At 37.6% G+C, this 24,243-nt stretch overlaps 1 protein-coding gene across 2 annotated transcripts in view; it reads right to left on the reverse strand.

Moving 5' to 3' along the window:
• The window catches only part of LOC124552635 (angiotensin-converting enzyme-like), a 291,412-nt gene that overhangs the window by 13,766 nt on the left and 253,403 nt on the right, over window positions 1-24,243 (reverse strand). Inside the window, exons 6-9 of one of the 2 annotated variants that reach the window (XM_047126963.1) lie at window positions 23,746-23,937; window positions 19,399-19,496; window positions 18,999-19,168; window positions 2,545-2,669 (exon numbers count right to left, since the gene is read on the reverse strand). In XM_047126963.1, the coding sequence (XP_046982919.1) occupies window positions 2,545-2,669; window positions 18,999-19,168; window positions 19,399-19,496; window positions 23,746-23,937 (585 nt within the window). Of the gene's footprint in view, window positions 1-2,544; window positions 2,670-10,221; window positions 10,347-18,998; window positions 19,169-19,398; window positions 19,497-23,745; window positions 23,938-24,243 lie in introns of both variants that reach the window. The other variant, XM_047126962.1, reaches the window with a different exon arrangement.

Here is a 24,243-nt window from a genome sequence, read left to right on the forward strand (position 1 = left end):
CATGGCTTCTATATTTAAGTTGGCCCAGCACCACTCAAAACTCTCCCTCCCCTCAAGATTCTTGTTCTGCAGTAGTGGAACATTATTTCCACATTCACAGCAACCATTTAACTAAATTCCTTCCATGTATACATAAAAAAGAAATCAAAGTTCAGAATTTACAACTCGATGACAGTGATGTCATTTGAGATGGAACACAAGCTTCAACTAGACAAAGAGATTAAAGGAAATCAACCTCAGCTTTGCCTAATGGAGTTTTCCAGTGTTCAGCTCAAGTCATTGTAGGGATATCATTATTATTAGGCTGCACAAGGCACTTTTCTCTGTCCTCACAATTAATTTCTCTCTCTCCTTTTTACTCTGCATTTTTCCGAACAATATTGACTATTGTCAGACTATCTTGTACTTAAAGGTCCAAGAGATTTTCTTCCAGGGAAAAGCTCTTATGCCACTATCTGTATGATATTGGTAGGTGCTATCTTAACCTCATGCACTAGCCACTGCAAACTTTTGACTTCAGTTTTTGTTAATACGTCTGGTATAAACTCGATCATTATTTGGTAGTTTCGAGTCATTATTATTCCTAGCTCTGAAGTGTCAAAATATTTTCCAAAAATTTTTGCATTCAAATGTCCTAAATTTACTTTCTTCTTTTCATTGTGAATGTTGAGGTTTCAGATTGATATCTAGGAAACTGGTGCAATTAATGTTTTGTACTAGTGCAATGTAAATTTCCCAGGAAGTCAAGTCCTCTTGAAAACTTTAAAAAGGCCATAAAAACATTTGTTAGTCTTTTTTATTTGCAATTTGATTTCAGCTTTTACAGTGTTGTCAGAGGTTAGCAGGATGCCAAGATATTCAAATTGTGGATGCCATGGAAGACCTAAACCATTATGGCAAGACAGAGATTTGAATTTTGAATGCTTATCAAGTATCTTAGCCTCTGCAACACAACACCCAGCAGCTGCTCTCAACATATTGTAACACCCCAGTGTTCTCTTGTACATATTGCTTCAACAAATTACACTGTAATCATTTGCTCTGATTTTAAGTCAGTGAGGTGCCTCTTTGCTTCACCTATGTCAAGCTAACTACGCAGATAATTCCACTATACACTATACCATGTTGAAAATTATCATAAGTAGTAATTCTTTACAGATAACAGCAAGTATCCTTAGCTGACAAACTAACAAAATGAGTTATCTTACTATAAAACTCATTCATAGAGTAGAGAATGTCCACTGATGATCATAGTGAATTGAACTAATTCACCTTGAGCAATTTGCAGTCACACGGGGAGGGGGGGGGGCAATTGTTTCATTGTCTGATCTTCTCAGACTGCAATGATAATGATTCTTATGGGTATTTCCATTTAATGAAATTGTCCTTTGTTTCTATTATGATACATAGATCCTGTAACAGCATATTCAGTGTAATAGAATTACAGTTAGCTGCGGGCAGTCACTTATCAAACATTACTTTATTTTCATGAAATAATTTTTGAACATTTTCAGGCTTCTTTTCGGATTGAGCATCAGGAATTTACAAGGCAGACTTGTAGCATGGTGATGCATCCAGTATCATGTTGCAAGTATGTCAATGTAAATTTCTGCATGGTCGATCTGAGGGGGAACCTGAAAAGCTTCAAAAACTTGTTCGTGAAATTATTTGTGTCTGCCCACTGCTAACTTAAGTTATACATCATTTGTGCATGTTAACTTTTACCCACTAACAGACTGCCTTGTGGATGAAGGGATATCACTTGCCTTTGGTAAAAGTTATGAAAGTTACAGACCATTTTTTGACTGTCTTCAAAAAAATAATAAATGACAGCTGCTGTACATATATCATCACTGTTACTATCTAGCAAAAAATAAGTGCACCAAAACAGAGATGTTTCTATGATAATCATCTGTAATATGCTCTAATAATTACGATAAACTCACAGAAGACATTTCAGTTGTTTACAAAGTGCCAATTTTTAAATGATGATAAGGTAGGAGGAAAAAGGAGACACAAATTAAACAGAAAGAACATGCATAATAGAGACAGGACAAGAAGATGTTTTTCTACTATTATGTGTCACAGTAGGGAATGCAGAAAGACAGAAGTACAAGAACAATACCAACCATAATTTAGTGTAGTAGACAATCATGGAGTTTTAGATTTTCTAATGTTGTGAGGTTCCCCAAGTTATTTTCAGGTCCTTTGTTTACACAGATTTCCGTAGTGCCTTCATAAACTTAAGTGTTTTTCCCAGAACATGCCTAGTATTCTGCAACAATGAATTCATCAAAATTATTTTCTCAGTCTACTTAATACAAGGCGTGGGACACATCTGACCATATGCAAGATAGCCCATTGCATTGTATTTTGTTAGAAGCAGGCTGCTTGCCCTTCAACAGTTGCTGCTGTATTGATTGCCCAGAAGCTCCACAAAGCTGATTTGTTAATTGTTGTTCAATACCCACACTCACAAACTGTCAGCGCAGTGAGTGTGAGCAGAAAGACTGCCCGCCATTCAGCTGTCATTATGAGACTCACCGGGGTTGGCACCCGCCTTGTACACGGTTGGTTGGTCCTTGTATTGCAGGTAGTACTGGATGTGGCCCATCTCATGGTGGACCACAAACAACTGTTTCATAGTCACAGTCGTACACTGCTTGATCCTGTGTCACACACAATGTAACTATATCACCAGATACTGCACAAAATACTGTTTCAGTGTTGTGAGAGAAACACTGGCCTGTTCAGAAATTGCTTATTTTGCATACAGCAGCTTTATGGCAGCCTCTGAGGAAGTAAAGGTAAAAATGCTTTTTCCTATGGCTAGAGCACTACCGTGTATTGTGCAGTGTTCTTTGGTGTTTACATATCAAAGAGAAAGTGTTCTCTTCACTATTAGATTTGTTTAATTTATTCCCTTTGTGTGTAAGAGGCCAAGATATGGTGGCTCTAGTTTTCTCAAGAAAATTTCAAGTGCAAGAAATGCTAAAGAACTGTAATGTAGATTGTGGATGTCACCGGATGAGAAATGCTATTAAATAGCTTCATTAATTTTACTTCCTTGACATTATTAAATATGTACATTGACCAAGCATTAAAGCAAACCAAGGAGAAATTTGGGAAGGAATTGCAGTTCAGCAACAAGAAATAAAAATTTTGAGGTTTGCTCATGACATTGTAATTTCGTCAGATATGGCAAAGGGCATAAAATTCCAGATGAATAGTGTCTTGAAAGAGGTTATGAGAGGAACATAAATAAAAGTTGAACAATGGTAACAGAGTATAGTCACTTTAAATCAGGTGATGCTGAGGGAATTAGAGGAGGAAATGAGACACTGAAAATAGTAGAAGGGTTTGGCTATTTGGGCAACAAAAATTTATGATAATGACTGAAGTAGAGGCTATAAAATACAGACTGGCAATAGCAAGAAAAGCTTTCTTGAAAAAGACATTGATGACAAATTTAAATGTCAGAACTTTTTTAAATCTGGCCTTCCACACATCTTAAGGAACAGACACTGTTCTGATGATTACAGCTGTAGTAAATATTATGAAGTGGGTTCTTCACATTTTGCAAAAACGAATTGACATCAGCTGTTTGTAATACGTGAAAATTTGTGCCAGATCATGATTCGAAACCAGATTTCCGACTTTTTGTGTGCAGCTGCCTTAACCAATGTGAGCTATCTGAGCACACCCCCAGCATCAACCCAAACTTACACGTGTCATTGAGTCCACAACTCTTACACTTGCACATGTCATGATTCCCGCACAGATAGAGAGAAATATTTTATCATCTAATAGCCCATCGAGACTTGGAGACATCGTTGACATCTGTGTTTATACGGTGTGTACGAGGATAAGGGTTGTGATCCCATGACATATGGAGGTTTGGATTGGTCCTGGAGGAATGCTCGGACAGTCGAAGTGGTTCGCGAAACAGGGCAGAAATTTTCATGTTTTGCGAACAGCTGGCATCAATCAATTTTGTAATATTTACCACAAATCCATATGTTGATGAGCTAAAATGACAATAAAATATTTGTTGTCCCTATGTGGAAATCAGGAAATATGCACTCGAGTGTTAGAGTTGTGGATGCTGTGACAGGTGGAAGTTTGGATTGGTTCTGTAGGTGTGCTCAGTTAGCTGAAGTGGTTAAAGCGATTGCTCACGATAAGTGGGAAATCTCGATTCAAGCACCAATCCGGCATAAATTAACATGTGTCGGAAACAGCTGGCAACAATCTGGATTTGCAAAATGTGAAACCATTTCGTAGTATTTACTGCAGCTGTAATTGTCAGAACAGTGTCCGTTCCTGAAGATGTGCGCGCATTGCAACATTCCAAATAAAACAGTTTTCAGGAGGAGGAGTTGGAGAATTAGTGACACTTAAATTTGTATTCGATGTCTTCTTCAAGATGCTGTTGCCAGTCTGTATTTTATATCCTCTGCTCAAGTCATCATCATAAATTTTGCCCCCCAAATAGCAAAACTCACCTACTACTTTCAGTGCCTGGTTTCCTAATCTAATTCCCTCAGCATCATCTGATGTGAACTGGCTGTACTCCATCACCCTTGTTCTACTTTTTTTGCAATGTGGTACTACAGAAGAATATTGAAGTTTATGGGGATGGACTGGAATTAATGAAGAGATTTTGAATTCAAATCAGAGAGTGTGAAAAAAAGAAAGACAAAAGAAAGGGACACACTGTTGAAAGAAGAGAGAATCTGATAAGACACGTCCTTAAGCATCATGAAACAGTTATTATTTTGGTATTGGATGAAATTATGGGATGGTGGGAGGGTAACAATTGTAGAGGATGACAGAGGCTTGAGTAGCATGAGTAGTTTCAATAGGTTGGAGGAGCTATGCAGATATGAACGATAGCCTAGCATGGAGAGCTGCATCAAACCATTCTGCAGAACGTTTAGTTCAACAGCAACAATTTACTGCAGCACTGTATGTCATTCTAATCAAAATCGTCTTGCTGGGAACAATCTACTATGTTCAGCAGGAATAATACCTGCCTCCACAGCTGAAGTCGCTAACGCACAGCTGCACAGGGGCACTCAACTTGGAGGTAAGTTGGTTTGAATTCTGGTGATGGATGAAATTTTCACTGTCTTTATTTGGCCACCGAGGGGAGGAGATGTGGTGGCATTACGATAAAGTCTCAATCTTTTCGGTGATTATGTTGAAAAGTAACAATAAGTGTACAAAACTTTTGGTATTAAAATAATTGTTTTCTATGAACTTGTGTTTTATTTATAGCCCATTGGAGGTTGAAAAAGAAAAATGGCCCTCATACTTTATACAGGTCCAGCTGCACCTGTGATATGATAATTTGTAGTTGCTAAGAAGTGGCAGTCTTCACTGACTGACAAAAGTCTTCTTGTATGAAGGAACAATTCTGTATGTGTGTAGAGAATGCTTCATTGTTAATAAAGACCTGCCTCTGAAGCTTGGTGCAGAGAAAAGCAAGTCAGAAAAAACTGTTCAAGATGCAGAAGTTAACTAGCCAAAAGGAATTTCCAGTTTTGCTGGCTGTTGACATTACTATTGCTTCCAGCTGTGGCAAAGTCTGCTGTGGTGTATGGAGTATAAAGATTTCTACATCTTCATGTCCATTCGTATTCTGTAAACCACTATACATCGCATGGAAGAGGGTACCTCGTCGTACCACTACTAGTCATTTCCTTACCTGTTCTACTTGCAAATAGAGTGAGGGACAAATGACTAAGTCTCAGCATGAGCCCTAATTTCTCGCACCTTATCTTCATAGTCCTTACACTAAATGTACATTGGTGACAGCACAATCATTCTGCAGTCAGCCTCAAATGCTGTTTCTCTACATTTCTGCAATAGTGTCTTGCAAAATGAGCTTTGTCTTGCCTCCAGGGGTGCCCATTTGAGTTCACAAAGTATCTCCATAATACTTGCATGCTGACTGAACCTACTAGTAACAAATATAGCAGCGTGTCTCTGAATTGCTTCAATGTCTTCCTTTAATCTGACCAGGTGGGGGATCACAAACACTAGAGCAGTACTCAAGAATGGGTCACACTAGTGTTCTATATGCTGTTTCCTTTACGGATGTGCAACACTTTCCCAGAATTCTCGTAATAAAATGAAGTTGAGCATTTGCCTTTTCTACTACCAACCTGAGTGCTCATTCCATTTCATATTGTTTGGCAACATTACACCTAGATATTTAATCAACTTGACTGTGTTAAGCGTAAAACTTCTAATGCTGTATTTGAATGGTATAGGATTGTGTTTCGTACTCATCCACATTAACTTAACTTACATTTTTCTACAGCAAGGTGCCATTCATCACATCAGGTGAAACTGAAGATGAGCGATGTTGGTTAACAATGTCTGTCACATTCTAAACAGAAAACATGCTTTTTGCAAATTCTGGCTAGTGAACTATTATTGTTCATGAGTGGGATGGGTAGTGTATTTATTTTTATGACAGTAAAGTTGTGTTTTGTACATCAAAATAATGGCAAATATGTTTTGTGTACTCAGTGTTAAGTTGTATGCGCTAATGAAAGGATACTACTTCTGCCTCTTATACACAGATGCTTGGCTGATATTGGCCTATCAAGATTTGTAGCATTATTGCCACTCCGTAAGTCTGACATTTTGACGTTGCCACTCCAAAAGTCAGATGTTTTGACAAAAGAAGTGTGAACAAAATGTCTTGCATCTATGTACAAACTGAGACAGCTAGCCAATTTTTGTGCAGTTGATTCACAAGTGAAACACAGTTTTGAAATGAATGTATCCTACAATCACAATTGGACTGTGGAGTGACATCTGACATCTGACTTGTGGAGTGACAACATCAAAATGTCAGACTTATGGAGTGGCAATAATGCTACAATTCTTGATAGGCCAACATCAGCCAAACATCTGTGTATAGGAGGCAGAAATATTATCCTTTCATTAGCACATACAACTTTAAAATTTTGTAAAGGAAAACATTACATTGCCTGTGATTTTTGCAGATATGAGGGTTGAATAAACATCCCATTTTCCTTTTTTCTTCAACAGAAAGAAGAGCATAGTTCAAATAAACATGAACATGCTGCCAAGAATGAAACCGTGAGACAAGATATCTGATCAGGTGAACACAGACAGTGAAGACATCAGATGGGGCCATGTTAGAGAAGCCATCCTAGCAGTCATCAAAAGCAATTTGGAGGAGCCACAAAAAACATAAACCAGAATGCCAGGGCATAGCCTCATTGTTGATGCACTGTCAAACTGAGACCTTCGTAAGGCTGAGAACCTGATGTCATTTTTCTTAAATACCCACTTGCTTTGACAAAGTGTGAGGTACTACCCTCCTCACTTAATCTTTTCTTGGACCATCTTTATAATTTTATTGCCTTTGCAAGCATTGTAGTTTCACTGCATGTTAAGTGCAGTAATACCTCTTTCTGGAGGAATATTTCTGGCTGATGGCTCTTAACAGGCCTGTGGGAAGGATCTTCTTAAAAATGTGCAGCATTTAAACCGGTATAAAGATGGCTATGAATTCTGACTTATAAGTGAGTTTCTCCTTTGTTCTCATTTAATAACGTAACTATTCACAAATTCTTTCCTGTTCTTCTATTTTCTCTCCCTATTCTCTTTTTCACTAAAGGAATTTGTTTTAATGTTTTTCAGCATTTACAATTTCTTGTGTATTTTTACTTACATACAGCTTTTAAAGACAGAGCTGCCCACAATCTGATAGTTGATTTGAACACTGCAGTTATTTATCATGAGTGGACCTGTTGGAGAAGCTATGGTTGTCCCTTTGTTTGACATTTGAATTGACCATGCCAGCCAGTTATAGGGGGATCTACAGTTTAATGTGGATTATGAATCACTGTGCAACTTGGCATTTTTCACATACACACTGCTGGAAAGAAAATTAGTACACCTGGAAAGATGATACCGATTTTGATCTGATAATGGCGTATGCCACCTGGGGGATAGTAGATGTCCTGATCATGGTTTCAGCATTGTTTGTCAACAGATAGAGTAGTGGCAGCTACCAAAGCACCATATGTGTTTGCTCTTTAATAGGGAATGCCCACAGCCAAAGGTCTCAGCATGGTGCATGGTGCAAACACGTGAAGCAAGCAGTTAAACACACCACACAGATGCACCCATGCTTCCTAAACCCAGCTAAGTGAGTTTAAAACGGGTCAAATTGTGTCTTTCCTAGTGACAGGATGGTCCTTGCAGAGAATTGCCACACAAGTTGGACATGCTGTGTCAGTTATGCTACAATGCTGGTATCAGTGGTCATGTGAACATTTTCACACCCGTAGACGAGGTTCTGGATGTCCATGCAGCACACACACCTGCCAGGATCATTGTATTGTAAGGGCAGCAGTGCCAGATCCTACAGATACGACAACACAGATAAGGCGTTTTGTGAGCCCAGACGTGTCAACATGAACTGTTGCGAACTCGTTATTAGAAGTGGGATTGTGGGTACACATGCCTGTAAGCCTGTCTTCCACTCACTCCACACCATCAATGTGCATGTCCCACCTGGTGCCATCAGAGGATAACTTGGGGAAGATGGAATGCTGTGCCATGGTCTTCAGCGACGAAAGCAGATTCTGTCTGCACAAAAGTGACGGTTGTTAGGGCATACAATGTGGACCTGGTGAGGACTGTCTTGCAGAGTGCATTCGTCCAAGACACACTGGCACTTTCCCAGACCTTATGGTATGGAGTGTGATAAGAGACAACTTTCGTCACCTTTGGTGTTTCTGGGGGACGCTAACCAGCACTCGGTATGTGTGGAATGTTTTAGACCCCTTCTTTTACCATTCTTGCAACAGGAAGGTGATGTGTTGTTCCAACAGGATAATGCTCACCCACACACGGCCCATGAAACTCAACATGCATTGCAAGACATGAAACAAATTCCCTGCCAGCACGATCTCCAGATTTTTCTCCAATCGAGCACAGGTGGAGTACGATGGGATGACAAGTGACTCATACGACTCATCAATCAACAACTCCTACAGAATTATGTAAACAGATCAAGGAATGATGGCATAATGTATCCCATGACAGTATTTGCCATCTTCACAATCGACTGGATGCCAGAGGCAGCACCTTCATTACTGCCCTTGGAGGCTACACCGAGTACTAATACGGGTATTGCAGCATGGGTTGATATCTGGTACTTCAGAACCACTTACGGTATTGATCTGTAAATGTAATGCTCCATATGCAATGGGGCAATCGTAACTCTTGAGTGAAACGGAAACCTCTAAAATGGTGTACTATTTTTTTTTTCCAGCAGTATAGAAATCATTGCCACAGGGGAAAAAAAGTGATATGTGACTGAGAAGAAGAAGGAAAAAAGAACCAACAGGGTTATAATTCTTTTAGCAAAATTTACAAATTCTGGCACTAAGTAACAGTTTTTGTCACCTACACCCTGACAGCTACACAGTCCCTTGAGAAGTGGTGACTAAGCAATCTGATGGATTGCCAAATACGATTGTGTATTGCAGAGAACATCTCACCCCTATTGCTGCACCATCCTCTGTAATCAACATGTTCTTGTCACAACCAGCACCAGATCCCAAATTTTAATGAGGTTATAGCCAACCTTTTAGTTAATTAAACTATCAATTTAGCAATCTGGAAAGCCTATTTAATAACATAGTCCAGGAAAGGAAAACTTAGGGATGTGGTGTTATTGTGGTTCACCCTGTGTTCTATGGATTCATTCTGTACAGATAATCTAAACAAAAGAGTTGTTCCTCAAAAAGGTCAGACAGGTGTAAACCAGGCACTGAAGGGTGTACACACCTGTACTGTGGCAACAGAAGTTTTGTGAACTCCAAAGCTGCAGCAAGAATCAGTTATATGAAGTCTAGAGAGAAACACAGAAAGAACAAGAACAACAACAAGAAGAAAATAATTAAAGGGTGACCTATGTGGTACAACTTCTATCACACCTTCTGATATACAACTCTGCTCCTTACAGAGATCAAACAAGAGCACTTAACTTACCTGGATATGAACACATTTTTTACAACTTTGCTGATTCCCACGAAGCTTTCTAAACTAATATGTAAGTTGCTACTGAATGGTTGCAGAGACGGAGAGGATGCGTTTTCACAGGAAGTTCCCAACTAAAGAAGCAACAGTTTCGCAGAGCTACAGGACGGTGGCTCTGTTTACCTGGGTTGGCACCTTCCTTGTAGATGAATGGCTGGTCCTTGTACTGCAAGAAATACTGGATGTGGCCCATCTCGTGATGCGCTGTGAACAGGTCTTCCATGTTGACTGCAGTGCACTGTTTGATCCTGCAGAGGTCATTTGGGGCAAAGAACAAAGTGCATTGCATGTTAGTAAACAATCAACAGTTAGCTCAGTGAGTGACCCAGACTGAAAGCAAAAATGTTGAAAACAGGACTGCCAACTCAGGTTCCTTGGAGAGCAGTCCATACAGTTAGTGAAGAAGGGTTACTCTAGTTTTCTAGATCTGTGAAATATTTAAATCCAGTAGCTAATAGTATGGAGTATGTACCTTGCATTAAAAATCAGTTAAAATGACAAATAAAAAGCTTAATACTTGTGATAGCAAACCACACTCATTCTGTATCACATTTTCAGGTTGTTGACTCCCAAAATTGTGAATAACCAATTTATCCCATGAAACAAATTTAATTTAAAAGCCATTGATTTATTATGTATGTGATGCATACAAAATTCAGTAATAATTAAATGGTGGAATGGAATCAATTACAATATGATATACAAGTAGCCAAAGCTGAAACTATGGAGAGTAGTTACATAAAAAGTCCTTATTTGTTCTTCAAATATTCTAACAAGGCGGTAGAATTTTAAGCTTTCAGGAGCAAAGTTTTGCTATTTTTGGAGTTATAGGAAAAAATACTAATGTTTAAATGTATGGGAATACTTTGGGAGCCATTGAAGACGCTGTGACAGACACATAAAAGAGGAAAAATTTTATTCACTTTACATTCAGATTTTTAATTCATTTCACAACTAACGGGTTCGTATCCCATTTTGCTACATATTAATTATATGTCCACCATTTAGTAGTACTAAAACCCTTCCTTGGATATTTTTGTATGCACTAACATATTGGGTGGTTATAATTAAAGTGCAGATACTCATACAGGTCCAGTGCAGGCTGCAATTATCATAAGACTGAAACTTGGTAGATGTGCTAATGTAGAACCGATTTACACTGAAAAAATTAGTTCCAATTATGGCCACCAGATACAAATCTGGTACTGTACAGTATCTCGTCAATGTCTCTGGTGCACATATTGAACAAATTGGGTGAGTGGTAGTTAATAATAAAATCCACAGTATGGCTTTCACACTTGTTTGACCTTTTCTACCCACACCTGTTCTTTATCCGTTACATACTGAAACATGTCTGTACGTCATTCTTGCATTTGCAGTGCCAGATTCGCACCTGGTGGCCAAAATTGGAACTAAGTTTTTCCAGTGTAAATCAGTTCTCCATTAACACATTAGCATATCTACCAAGTTTTGCTGGCATGATAGTTACAGACACACTGGACCTCTGTAAGTACCTGCACTTTAATTATAACCACCCAGTATTACGATGTTCTGGATTTTTGGTTGGTTAAAGACATCAGCCTTCTGGTGTAAAATAGTCCCCACCTTGCAAACATGCGAAGGATTAATGAACACAGTGTGAACATTCAGGATGTCATACCCTACTTTTATGCAGGTATAGAGTCATCCAAGCACGAAATGTAGTACAAATGTTCAGCTGCACCTGCTAGATTCAGGTGTGTGTTATTAGTATCAAGCCATGCTGTAGTGCAGAAAATAAAAGTGCTAACTAGTTTTGTGACACACTTTTCTGGACAGGTGACTGTACATCAATGTAATGCCCACAGCTTACGGAGAAGGTGGATCACTTAACCCTACCACATTCAGATGGTTCAGAGTATCCTGTATGGGTAGCTCCAGCCTCAATGAAGCTCTCCATCCATGTCAACCTCCTCCATTGGTTGCTGAAGAGAATGTTGCTGCCTTATGTGAATATTTTTAAGCTCGTGTTGATACTGTGAAATTACATAACATGCTCTCTAGCTGTTTTTTTCCGCTTCAGTGTCATATTACTTACATGTGCAACACTTACGGTGTCACCTTCTTAGTTACTTCCAGTACTGTATACTAGAAAAGATGAACTAAAGAAAATGAGTAAAACAAAAACCAGAAAATGGTATTACAAGAGCTAATGAAGGAAGAACACTATGTTATTACTCCTAGAGGAAACCTTATGGCTTAGGCACTGAAGCATCTTCATCATATATATTTTCTACATTTTCAGGGCCATGCTTAAGTATCAACATTTTGTTATTTCAATGCACAATTCTCTCCTATAAAGTTTGAGGCATGGAGTACTTTTTATAGTGCTGAATACTAAGATATCTTTCGATCCATTTGCAAATAGTGGCAGGAAAGAATGGCTGTTTATATGCCTCTGTGTGCGCTGTTGTTTGTTTAACTGTACTTTCACGGTGTGTGTGGTAACGGCATAGAGCAGACTCTGAGTAATTCAAAATTCGGAAGTCCTCAGAAAAAGTTCATATAACTGAGAGTGCCATTTAATGACAGTATGACTGATCATGGGGGATTCAAGAAATACCCGTAGTCGATGTAAGAGTACCCAGTACAAAAAAGCTTAAAAATAAATTGACCTACAATGTGCTTGGGCAAACACACTTTCTGTTGTGTTGGATGCCAAAAATACTATCATCGTCCACTTCCATTTTAAAAATATATATGCAAAATGTCTCCTGTGACCACTTAGGCTTTTCTGGTGTCACAGATGGAATTTGCTCTACTTCATCTTCTTCTCCTACTGCTTTTCACCTAATCACTAAAATGTGTTAAACCATCAAATGTCATATTTTTTTCTTAAATTAGGACACTAGCCCTGTGTAAATAGTTTTACTTCTTTGTAGTCATTTTCAAAACTTATTTTTGTATTGCAGTGTGTTATTCATTGCTGATGAACAATTGAATAGCAAAACAAAGTGAATGTGGACATAATGTAGTAGATAGCCACTGACCACGAATAACAGAATATTTGTGGGTAGTATATTGTAACAATGACTTCTACACGAAGAATTTTTTTTGATTTATTGAGGTTTCTTTTTTAAAGACAAGAAAAATATTTTGAACTACCCATATTCAGATTGCAGAAGTCTACTGCTTATGAGACTGGAGAATATCTATAGATTCTGCCATGAAGGGCTGTTCTTGTAATCTTCTAGGCAGGTGATCATGAATACAATGAGTCTTTCTTTGAGTGTGAACTAATGGTCCAGTAGATCACCCTCCTTTATATAAGCTCCATTTTGCTGTCGATTTGACCTTATATGGATTCTACACTCTTTAAGAGGATTCAAAAATAATATATACAAATTTTTTTATGTAATCTTTTCTCAGTACACTCAATAAAAGTGAACCTTGCCTCGTAGCTAAAGCAGAGCTCACAAAATTTCCACAGCATCATATCATGAGTGTATGTGTATGTGTGTTTTTATCGCGTGGTAATGTGGTCTCTCTGAATTGCTAGCAACATAGGATCCCTGCAGGTTCTTCCATTTCTATCTTGAGCTTCCCATTGTCAATTCAGTCTAAATGTCTTTCTGAAGTCTCTGTCCCATCTATCCAGTGATCTTCCCTTTGGTCATTTTTTGCTAAATTGGGCCCCAATCTAAACTTGTCTTGACCACTTGCCATCTTTCCTTCGAGCGACATGACAAGCCCAATGCCATTTTGAGGTATTCGTCCTTTTGATTGTGCCACCAACCTTCGTTGTTCATCTGATATCAACTGCTTTCTTTTTTCTGTCTTCCTTTACATAGCCTAACATTGATCTTTCCTTTCCTTGTTGGGTTACTATTAGCTTTCCAACAATGAATTCATTTAATGTCCAAGTCTCACACCTGTTAGTTATTACTGGCAGTAAACATTGGTCAAAAACTGTTTTCTACAGCCCAGTTGACATCTAAGACTTCAAAAATGAAAAGTATCTTCCATAAGCTTGCTAGCATAATTTAATATGTCAAGGTATTTCCAGTTTTTGGGTCTCCTTTCATATTTACAAATTGTCTCAGATAGACATATTCTGTGATCCTTAGCAGATGCAGACTTTCAACAGCTATTTCCCTCTGGTGGCCATTTATTCATTGTAATCTCAGTTTCATAATTTTTCACTTATAGATCAACTTCAGAGCAGAATAACGCAAGTTTGCTAACTAATATTTGAAGTTCTTCTATACTCAAAATAATGCACTAATTAGTTTCAGGTTAGATTTGTCTTTTAAAAGCTACTGAATAATTCACTTTATGCAAAGGCAAGTTTCTGTCCATTTTCACCATACACAAACAGTTTTACAACTTAAATAATATATATACAAACGCCAACTTCAATTAGAAAATATCTTTAATGTAAATCACGCACAATGATAGTTTAGACCTTAAATGCTCCTCAAAAAATATAAGCATATACAACTGTAATATCTTTAGACAAACCCACAGGCTTCAAAATGTCTTCGTGCATTATTTAAAATAACCACATTTAAACTAAACATGTTTTGTAAGAAGTATGTATGCACTTATCTTAGACCACGAATGGTCATGCTCATTTAACTAATAGTGGAGACACCACTCTCTTCCGATGAAGTAAGATGACAGTTTATGCCAGGCATGGGCAGCCTTTTTGGTTCATGGTGAAATTCACATATTTACTTAAGCTCGCAGGCCCCCTTATCAAGTGAAATGACGGGAGTGCTCGTAGTACATCAAGTCAAAACTATAGTGTCCGTGATATTAAAGTTTATAAGCTAATGCACTAGTATGAATGACACACCTTTCCTGACACACAACATCAATAAACTATGCCATCTTCAGAAGTTTACATTTATTTACATGTCATTAACATTGTTTCTTTACTGACAATGTTTAAAATATCTGTGTTAAAACAATTCCATTGCAAAATTCTATCACAAATTTCCTCTGTGGACTGGAACAAAAAAAAAAAAAAAACGCGGGCTCTCCGCCCTAGATTTTAGGCAATTGCTTCGCTTTTCATCTACTAAAGTTTAATATAGTTTCTTGTTTCTGAGATTAGCCAGTTTTTATGCTTGGTAATAGGTACCAGAACAGATGAAAAAATAAAGCTGTAATCCTAAGATGTGGTCAAACTTTATGCTTTCAATTATTACAGTAACAGATAAATAGCACATCTATCCTGTAAAGACAGAAGAACATTAATATTCATATACTGTTAAATAATATGCAAGAGATTGTATGTAGGGAAAAAAAGCTCCTCGGCTGACAGTATGCAAAATTAACTATAAATTTTGAATCAGGCCAGTGCTATTTTTTTAACATCATGAAAGAGCAGAAGCATTACATTAAAAAATATATATTTGACATATTTCTGAATATACTGCAAAAATATGTAAATTAATAACACATCTAACAGTATCAGTATTAACAGCAAGTATGTCTTATATTACATAATTTATGTACACCTTTCCACTGCTTACTTGCACGGTACATGATATCTCTCTCTCTCTCACACACACACACACACACCACACACACACCACACACACACACACACACACACACACACACACACACACACACACACACACACAAAGATGTGGCAAACACAAGAAAAGGGCATTCTGGGCAGTAGCTGAGAAAAGGGAAAAAGTAAATGTAATATTTAACATCAGATGATTCGATGAGAAGTGTTCTATTAGGTATTCAACAGAGTCAGTGATTCATAAGCACATCACTAATTATTACCAGATGGTAATACCATGACATTTCTGTGTGCTTTAGAAGAGCCCTGTGTGATTCAAATGGAGTTTGGTGGTGAAAGGTCTTCACAAATATCTGTGACTGTATAGCAGACACTACAGTTTGTGTTATTGTAGTCAGTATGCAATCAGCTAAGGAGAAAACTACTTTTACCTGCAGATAAGGCCTGCAGTGACTGCCAATATTGATACTGAACACTCTGCTCTGTTGGTATTGGAGCTGATGTTGGATTTCTCAAAAGTGGACCCCCCCTCCCCTGCCAATTTAATGCTGTAATAAAGTTTTGTTGGGGAGCGTGATGAATGATTGTGTCTGGTTGCTTGGGGCGTGGTGGTGGTGGTGGGGGGGGGGGGGGGGGGGCGACCAGCTATGAAAGTGGATCATCAAGTACCCATGTTTTTGGGCAGATGTCACTGTTAATGAAATTTGGCACTATCGTCAAATGCCACTGACTGTCGGATGCGGTTTGGACAAAACCGACATTGATTCACAGGTTGCTGTGGATCTGATACCTGCTTCAGTAAGTTGTGCTACATTATTTTCACAAAGATGTAAAAAGTGCAGTATTGTTCAATGACTCACTATTTTGCTTTTGGCTGTGAAAATGTGTGAGGAAAGTGATAGCTGCACAGAACTGAAGATGAAAGCTCAGTACAGAGAGAGATAGTAAATTACCACATCATGGCATGCCACAAGGCAGTACTATTACTAGAAAAGATCATCACAGCCTTCAAACTCACTCATAGGCTGTCGTGTGGCATTCTCACAGCCACAAAATTCACTCTTGTGAGACTCTTAGACGCTTGAGTGCTTATTGTCAGAGTGGCACCGTGACGAAGGAGCACTTTCTACCAACGCTAGCAGATGTTCTAGTAGACATACCTGGAATAAGCTGGAATTGTTACAGCTGGGATAATTCCAAGCTACGAGTTGTTTATAATTTTATTAGTAATTTGTTTAATCTCATATTCAATGGATGAAGTACTCCAGACACTGTTATCAAATTTCATTGATGGTTCCCTTGCTCATGTATACAACTAGTTGAAATAATAGTGTTTAAGTTTTATTTTCATACCTTTTTTAGTTTCTGATAGTGTAATCCAATTACCAAGACTGATGCACCCCTTTCACTCATTCTCTGATTTAAGTTATCTCAGTTCCACATACACTAAAAAGTTCTGTCACAAATGAGGTTTCAGGAATATCAAGACATGCCATAGTACATAAAACATTTTTTAGGAATGGAATTAGAATGATTGTATGGCACTGATGGCAGGGAGAGCCCAGCTAGCATAATTTGGCTGCTGAGTTGCAGGTCTTTTCAGATGACACCACACTGGGTGATTTGCTTGTCGATGATGACAAAATGATGGTAAGTAAAACACCAGTCCCCAAGAGGAGAAAATCTCTGACTCAGTCAGGAATCGAACCCAGGCCCACTGCATGGGAGTCAGACACATTGACTACTCAGCTAAGGAGGCTGACAATGGAATTAGAAAACGTGTTCCTTTGATTTCTTCAAACACTTTAAATGATATTTCTTATTTACTGAAGGAAGTGTCGACCAAGTTTCAGCTTGGGACCATTGTGCAAATAATAATCATAATATTTTCCACAGCGCTTTTCTCTTGCCCTCTAGGTTTGAAAATTTTCCTTTAGTATTTTAAAGAGGTAAGAGAATAATAATGGAGCTATACTTGACAGAACAATTGTTTATTATTGATATTTTTAATACCCAATAGTAGCTGAAATTAATATTATTATTTTTTCCAATGAACTGTCATGAACTTATTTTGTAAACTGAGCATAACTGTAACACACAGAGTTTTGCTTCTAGACACATGCTAAACAAACAAAATATGTGACCATTCTCTGACACTGATGTTTCTAAGCAAGAAAGTGCAAAAATCAAAATACTGTGATGGTGAAATACTGTACTCATTAAACATGTACTTATCACACATGCAGTTTTTAATCAGAGATTATTCATTTTCACACTATGCCAGTTTCCCTTCTGTTAAAAAACTGACTGAGTTGTCTCACTCTTGAGCACCTGTGGTCGAGCCATGCGTTACTCGCTACTCCACTCCTCAGCAGCTGCAAATCTCCCGTGTAATGAGAGGGCTTAATGTGTACGCTGACCACCACTATATACTACTGATGATGATGATGATGATGATGATGATGATGATGATGATATACTTCACAGAGATTAGAAATGCAGGGAAGAACAAAATTTTCTAAATTCTGCTGCTGTCTTTCTGAATCTCCACATCCTCCCCCATATAAAGCTAGACTCCATATGTACCATTTGACCACAAACAAACATTGTAATTTTTTAATATTTTTGTATTCGAATAGATTAAAAACATCTGACAGAAACCAAATGCTGGCAGCTCTATCCATCTATTTGAACTTCCCGCACTTCCTGTCCAACTGGAATGAGTAGACTCCAAAATAAATGATGCAAAGTTTCCATGTCTGGAAAATCCAGTTCTTTTCTATCAGTATGATGATGGCAAATGAGAGGTTTCCTCATTCTGAGTAAGAAAGTAAAACTGCACATTGAAAAAAGGACATTTTAGACGAGAAAGACACCCAGGAGAGAGTGGTAGACAAGAAAACTTCATGTAGGGTAAACTCCTTCCTAGAGGTTAGTTTTATATTTATTTATCTGGTCCCATGGGACTGCCACTTGAGCCATAGCTACTTGGTCATGGGATGAGTCAGTACACAGTTTACAGAATGCTAATTAGAAAAACATAAAAAACTGTGGAGTACATGAATAAATAACGTCTTACAGAGAAAAGTTCTCAAGTACTAAAGGGAACTCCTGAACAGAATAGAAGAAGTAAGCCAGGAGAAAACTTTTCAACTTAGATTTGACAACTTGGAGAATGATCATTTAGTCTTTTTCACTTCAGCAGGTATCCCGCAGTACAGTTATGTTGCAATGAATCAAATGCCGTATCATTTTCAATTCCCTTATCATTTGAATTTGTTTTCCCACACTGTAGCTGGGATCTGACCTCTAGCCACAGTTCAGCAACATATCAGATACATTCTTAACCTAAGACATTGCCTTGTAAATTTCTCACCTAAAATCCTTGGAATCATAGAAATCCCATGCTGAGGCATGGCATATCAACTCCCTCCCTTCTGGCTTTTCAAGAATGGAGTTCTTCCAGAATGTTTCTGGCATTGCACTAAGGTTGAGTGAAACAAAGAATTCTTCTGACAGCTTGAACATTCTCAGAGGAGTGTAGCCCTAAAATTTAAATCACTTTAATTATTTTACAGTTTCAAAAAGTTGCATGATGCAACTCAAACAAATGTTCCTTGTTTTTGTAGTACATATTCTTTAGAAACTTGTAAATAAGAAAGTGAACATGCATGGCAGCAAATCTGCAGATAACCCACATTTCATGTGTATTTACTGACATATATGGTACAACAAAATAAAATACAACAAATTTTATGAAAAATACAGTAGCCCACCTGTTTAACCATTTCTTCTGTTACATCAATGTTCTGCTTTCCAGGGAAGGGAACTGAGATGTCAAAAATGTTATTCCATGTCTGAGCCCACATGTTACCTGTAGATAGAAATCAGTGGTTAGTACATTTCTGTCTGTATGGGGTGGAGACCAAAACTGCAACAAAGTAAAGGGGGCAAAATAGATACACGTCTATAAATTAAATGACAATGAGGATTTAACACACTGTCCCCAAAAAGATAGAAATGGAGATTATTGTTCTGTTAGATTACTGAGAAAGAAATCTGCCACTGCGTTCCTGTTATTTCAAGCTTCATACAAGTCTTTACTGTCAATACCTCCGGCTTCATCTGTGTGTATGGTTTATCCCCCTACATCTAAATCTTTCCACACTGAATCTCATATTCTTAGTTTTGTCTTTGTCTTCAGTTTCAGTTTTTGTTGCTACTCATACCACAATCAGAGAAATAATAATAATAATAATAATAATAATAATAATTATTATTATTATTATTATTATATTGCTGATATCTATAATTACCAATAATAATAATAATAATAGAGATGTGAAGAAAGATAAGCACAAGGGAGGAAAATATAAGAAACAGAAAATGAAAATGCAAAATACACAATTTAAAGAGCAACTGAAGACCTGAAAGTGTTTCATTACTTTCTGTTCCATTCTTCACTTTCCTTTACACACTTCTCCATATGTTTCCCCATCTTCCTATCATCTTCTATTTCTGACACAGGAATCCTAATTTCAGCACACTCAGAATACAATGTCTTCATCCTCTACCCAAGGAAATTCATTTGTGGGAGGGTTGTAAGATTCTAAAATTGAAATTTTTAAAATTTACTATTGAGTTAATGAGTTTGAATATGTGTCATGTGTGAAGAGGTCAGTTTTACACCACAAATGACTGACCGTTACCAACTGAATATTTCAATAGATGGATTATTTTCGTATCTAATGTCATCAACATTTACTTTTACAATATTAATATGATTATTGATGTCATTCTTTAAGTTTATGATGTGAAATTACATCCTCACATCATTAAATTCAGCTAGTACCAGCAGCTAACAGAAGATCCGCAAATTAAGAAACAAAGACAGGAAATATTAAGAAAAAATATTTTTATTCATATACAAACATTTTCTCGATGGGTACTAAAAGCGAAGTGCAGCAACTACAGTTTGTAACCAGTACTAAAAATACTTTATTGTAAACAGCATCATTACCCACCAAACTTATGTACTAGTTATCAAAAACAGTCTTCCCAATCATGTTAAGCAAAGTAGTGCCAGAATAGTCTAAACTGACAATTTTGTAGAATCACAAACAACTGTGCACAAGAACTCTGTAGTGATTAAGAAGTCTTTAGTCCTGATTCCACTTCTTACAGACACATACGGTTCTTGTGGAGTAAGAGACATAGTGGTTTGGGACCAATGACTTCATTGTTTGGTCCCCTCTCCCACACTAACCAACCAACATAGTGGTTACAGCATCATATCTTATCAAAACTGAATGAAAATTAGGTGTGAAAATCAACACTGAAAATGCACACAGATTGCTTTTTGGCCTTCCTCAGCCTCCCCTGCACATATCCCCCAAACTCTCCCGCTGAGCAGATACCTTTCTTGCACCAAATGTTCAGATTCCACAAATGGTCAGTCATAGGTAAAGCAAGTGGCAGACTTTGGTTCACTTTCATAATGCAATTAGTCTACAAAGGCGACAACTTCTAAAACTTCTATACAATCCATCCTAGAATATTCCTCGAATGAGTGGGATCCATACCATATAGGACTGTTAAGGGATACTGAATGTACAGGTCAGCCACAAATGATCACAGCTTTGTTTGCATCATGGAACAGCATCATGGACACAATGAAAAACAAGAACTAGCAGATGATTTAAGATAGACACCAACTGTCCCATGAAATCATACTTGCATAGTTCATAGAACCAACACGAACATGGGGAGGCCATGACATATGGATCACAGATTTACTTCAAACTCTGTACACTTTTAGTAGTCTATTAGGACAACATGATGCACAAGTAGCAAGGCATACTACCAAGACAAGTGCAAGAAAATTGCAAGAGAAGCTTTAAGCATTCATGTACCGGTGCTTTGCAACAGTGAGTCGAGATGGTTGCAGTCAAGTGGTTAGTATTCAAGGTCCATAATTGCACAAGTAGCAAGGCATACTACCAAGACAAGTGCAAGAAAATTGCAAGAGAAGCTTTAAGCATTCATGTACCGGTGCTTTGCAACAGTGAGTCGAGATGGTTGCAGTCAAGTGGTTAGTATTCAAGGTCCATAATTGCTGGTTCTATTCAAGGTCCCCCCCCCCCCCCCATACTGATCATATTATTTCATTTGTAGGACATTTGAAAGATAATATAACAAAAAACATGTGTATTTGCATGAATGTTTAATTATTTTCCAATTTTGTTTGGCTGTTTGCTAACTGTAATTATTACTACAAATATTATGTTTATAACTATTGACAACTAAACCACAGAACATGTATAGTTTTCCTGAAAATGTATGCCTGTTATTTTCAAACCAGGTCCATTTCTTGAAGAAAACTATCGCAGTACACCAATGCACCTTTTAGCTGACAATGACATTCATCATCTGCAGTAGTTGAAGAATCACGAGTCACCTCAATTTTTGCAGTAAAAATGTAAATTTAATTTTTTTCAAGAAATTTGCATGTACATTATTTGTTCTCATCAGCCTATTCTACAATTATTTATTTGTACATTACCTTTATACTCTGGTATATTGTAATTCATTGTATAACTGAATAAAGTTATTCACACCTTTATGGGTCAGTATTTGACTTGGGCTTTGCAAGGCTGTCCCTCGTCATTGAAACGTGTCTGCAGGTCAAAGCAAACAGTTGCAAAGCAGTTCTGGGCACCTTATCTGATTGTAGTATTTGGTATTTCACAATATCTGAAATGTGTACATTTTCAGGAAAACTGTACACATTTGGTCATTGACTTGTTGATAGTCGTAAATATAAAATGTATTGTAATAATTAAAATTAGTAAACAGTGGAACACCATTGGAAATCCAATGAAAGTTCATGCAAATACACACAGTTTTTCATTGGATTACCTATAAAATGTCATGTATGTAAAGCAAGATTGTGATGACATTCCCTGCTTTCTTTATTTCTTCATTTGTTGTCCTTGGTGTCGATGTACTGGCTGAAAAACTAGGGGGTGGAAGTGCAGTACTGTCTACTGTAAATGGTGTAGCTGACAGGTACACATTTGCATTTTACAGTTGTTTACTTTCACTTTTCACAGCCGCCCCATATACACATTTAATATGGCCAGTGCACTATTGTTTAACCTTCAGTAAACCTCATTAATAGTTTTCAGGCAAACATTCACATACTGCTACAATAGTTTACTGTTGAATATCTATGAGCAGTAAAAACATAACCACATAATTCACAGTTCTTTCGGAGTAATCAGGTATGTATGGAACAGGCACTGTTCTTGTTGTAACACATGGCCTAATTGTGTTACATTTATTTCATGGATGCATTGTTCTTGATCTAACCAATACAGGTTCCTCGTCTGAAACTCAGCCGTGGACTGAATGTCTCGGGAGCAAAAATCGGGCCCTTATATATCCTCACAATAATAGGTGCTGAAACAACACATACTTCAAAATTTAATTTACAGAATTTACAATTAAAACTTAACTCATTAAATTAACTGAATACATCGAAAAATTGTTTCTTTTTAACATTGTCTTCTACTACAAGGGTTAAGCCGAATTATTTGTTTGAATCATGAAATTAACATAAATCATTATATAAACAATACTTTTGACAAAATTGTTAATTACTTTTGTATTAATTAAAGGCTGGTTTCACTAACATGTTTTCAAAGAGAGCCAAATAGATACTTTAAGATTACTTGTAATTCATCTTACAAATGTTTATAAGTCAACAATAGAATTTAAGTTATGAAACAATTACTGATTTCACCCTATAATGAAAGTACTAACCAGGAATAGTCAAAATAAATTAGAAAATCAATTACATACATAAAACTAAGGACAAACTGCACAATAACCCTGGGTTCGGTGTGGGGTGGCGGTGGGGTGAGTGGACTGCTGTAGCCTATTTATGGGGTTGTGAACCACTGAGGGCTACGGCGGGGACGAAGCCTCTCCATCGTTTCTAGGTCACCAGTTCCATACAATACAGTACAACTGTCACATCTGAATGAATGAAATATTTTTGAGATTATCCCAGTGTGATGCACTTGACACATGTCAAAATGTACAGAAACAACACACATTACCTAATAAGTGGGCTGGGATTGGCCCACGGCGGTTGACGACATCATCCCCGTATTTCTCATTCAGCCTGCGGCGGACGTAGGCATGCAGTTGCTGGTAAAGTGGTTTCACCTGATCCCAGAGGGCCTTCACTTGGTCTTGGAAGTCTTCTGCCTCGTAGTCCTTCAGCCAGTATGCCGATGCATCTGTGAAGTCTGGAAAATCGAGGTCGAAGTCACACATACATCTCTAAAAAGTGCAGTCTCTCTCTCTCTCTCTCTCTCTCTCTCTCTCTCTCTCTCTCTCTCTCTCTCTCTCTCTCTCTCTCTCCCTCCCTCCCTCTCTTCCCCAGCCCCCCATCTCCCTCTCTGCCTGAAACTGACAAAAACTGTCAAGAAAAAATTGATACATTGCATCATTTCTGGTTTAGTTATCATTGAAGTTAGCCAGTTAGCCCACCAGAAATGGTGTCACCAAATGTATTCTTCATTTGATTTTTTTAAAACTAAAGAAGAGAATTA

This window comes from Schistocerca americana, chromosome 10 (assembly GCF_021461395.2).
Source record: "Schistocerca americana isolate TAMUIC-IGC-003095 chromosome 10, iqSchAmer2.1, whole genome shotgun sequence".
In the NCBI taxonomy this organism is placed as follows: Eukaryota; Metazoa; Arthropoda; class Insecta; order Orthoptera; family Acrididae; genus Schistocerca; species Schistocerca americana.